Here is a 1,406-nt window from a genome sequence, read left to right as displayed (position 1 = left end):
TGGGCGGCAGTGGAGTCTCTGCTCCACCAACGGCACACGCTTTCCCCGTCCAGCTGACAGCCGTAATTCAGTTCATTATCCGGTGTTCGTGGCTTCATGATACCCCTTGCGCAGGTCCTGTTGTTGGGCAGCCGTCATTTGTCAGATGGGGCTGGGATCTTCGCAATACATCCGTTCGTGATCCTCACGCAGCATCTTTAAAGTTGTGTAAGTCCTGGGGTCCGTACCTTAAAGTGTTGTGTTTGTTGGTGTTTCCGGATGTCTGTAGTAGGAAACTGGCCCCTGCTGTTGTTTCACAGTTTTCTAGTGATAAGCTTACACCCGATGTGATGAACAGAGTGCGCCTATTACATGGCGCATGCGCAATGGCGGCTAAAACCGAATTTAGCGAGTATTCGTATGCCGCGCATGCCCAATAGCCGGAGCGCGGCGCATGCGCGATGGCGCCTTTACCTCATTGCGTCCCCGGTGCCCGGATGTCTAGGCGCCGGTTCCCGGATGCTGCGGACGTGTCATTATGCATGCGCAGTGACTGAACTTAATACTGCGCATGCGCAGCCGAGAAACCCGGATGTTCCCCTTCGGTTATACGGATACTGCGCATGTGCACCGGGCAGATAACAAAATGGAGCATGCGCAGTGCTCTCAAAACTGGGACATCGTGGAACAGTACCCGGATGTTGCGCATGCGCTGTCAACCCCCATACCACTGCGCACGCGCGATGCCAGGACACAGACAAGGTTAGCTTCCCGGATGTTGCGCATGCGCTTTGATTAAATTCAGGATTCACAACAGCCTGAATACCCGGATACCCAGTGCATTTCCCGGATGTTGCGCATGCGTACTATTCCCATTCCACTACTATGTTTCCATCACTCCGTACCCGGATGCCCCTTCCCATTGCCTGGATGTTGCACATGCGTAGTACTCGCATTCCACTACTGCACACTCGCACTACCCTCAATGAGCGGATCTTCTCCTCCAGTTCCCGAACGTTGCGCATGCGCATTATCTTCATTCTGCTACTACGCATGCGCAATAGTGTCAATACTCGGTTGTCCCTTCAGATAACCCGGATGTTGCGCATGTGTACTGTCTGCACGCTACTACTGCGCATGCGCTCTACTCTCAATACCCGGATGTTCTACTCCAGTTCCCGGATGTTGCGCACGCGCCGTATCCGCAGTCTATTTCTCGCTTGCGCACTACGCTCAGATGGTCCCTGTCGTTTCCCGGATGTTGCGCATGCGCACTGCTCAGATTTCACCACCGCGCATACGTCCTTGTCTCAGTACCCGGATCCTCCCTCTTGCTTCCCGGATGTTGCACATGCGCAATGCACATATTCCACCACTACGCATGCGCTCTTCCAGCAATACCCGGATGTTCCCTGTCGTTTCCCGGA

General features: G+C 54.3%; 1 protein-coding gene across 1 annotated transcript in view; it reads left to right on the top strand.

The window, feature by feature from the left end:
• Window positions 1–778, top strand: part of LOC104916932 (NAD-dependent malic enzyme-like) — a 3,998-nt gene extending 3,220 nt beyond the window's left edge. The window contains exon 5 of the mRNA XM_019611634.2: window positions 559–778. Within this exon, the coding sequence (XP_019467179.1) occupies window positions 559–778 (220 nt within the window). The remainder of the gene's footprint in view (window positions 1–558) is intronic.
• Window positions 779–1,406: the final 628 nt, after the last annotated feature.

The sequence above is a fragment of the Meleagris gallopavo genome, unplaced genomic scaffold (genome assembly GCF_000146605.3).
Source record: "Meleagris gallopavo isolate NT-WF06-2002-E0010 breed Aviagen turkey brand Nicholas breeding stock unplaced genomic scaffold, Turkey_5.1 ChrUn_random_7180001951457, whole genome shotgun sequence".
Classification (NCBI taxonomy): domain Eukaryota; kingdom Metazoa; phylum Chordata; class Aves; order Galliformes; family Phasianidae; genus Meleagris; species Meleagris gallopavo.
This window is presented reverse-complemented; position numbering and strand designations above follow the sequence as displayed.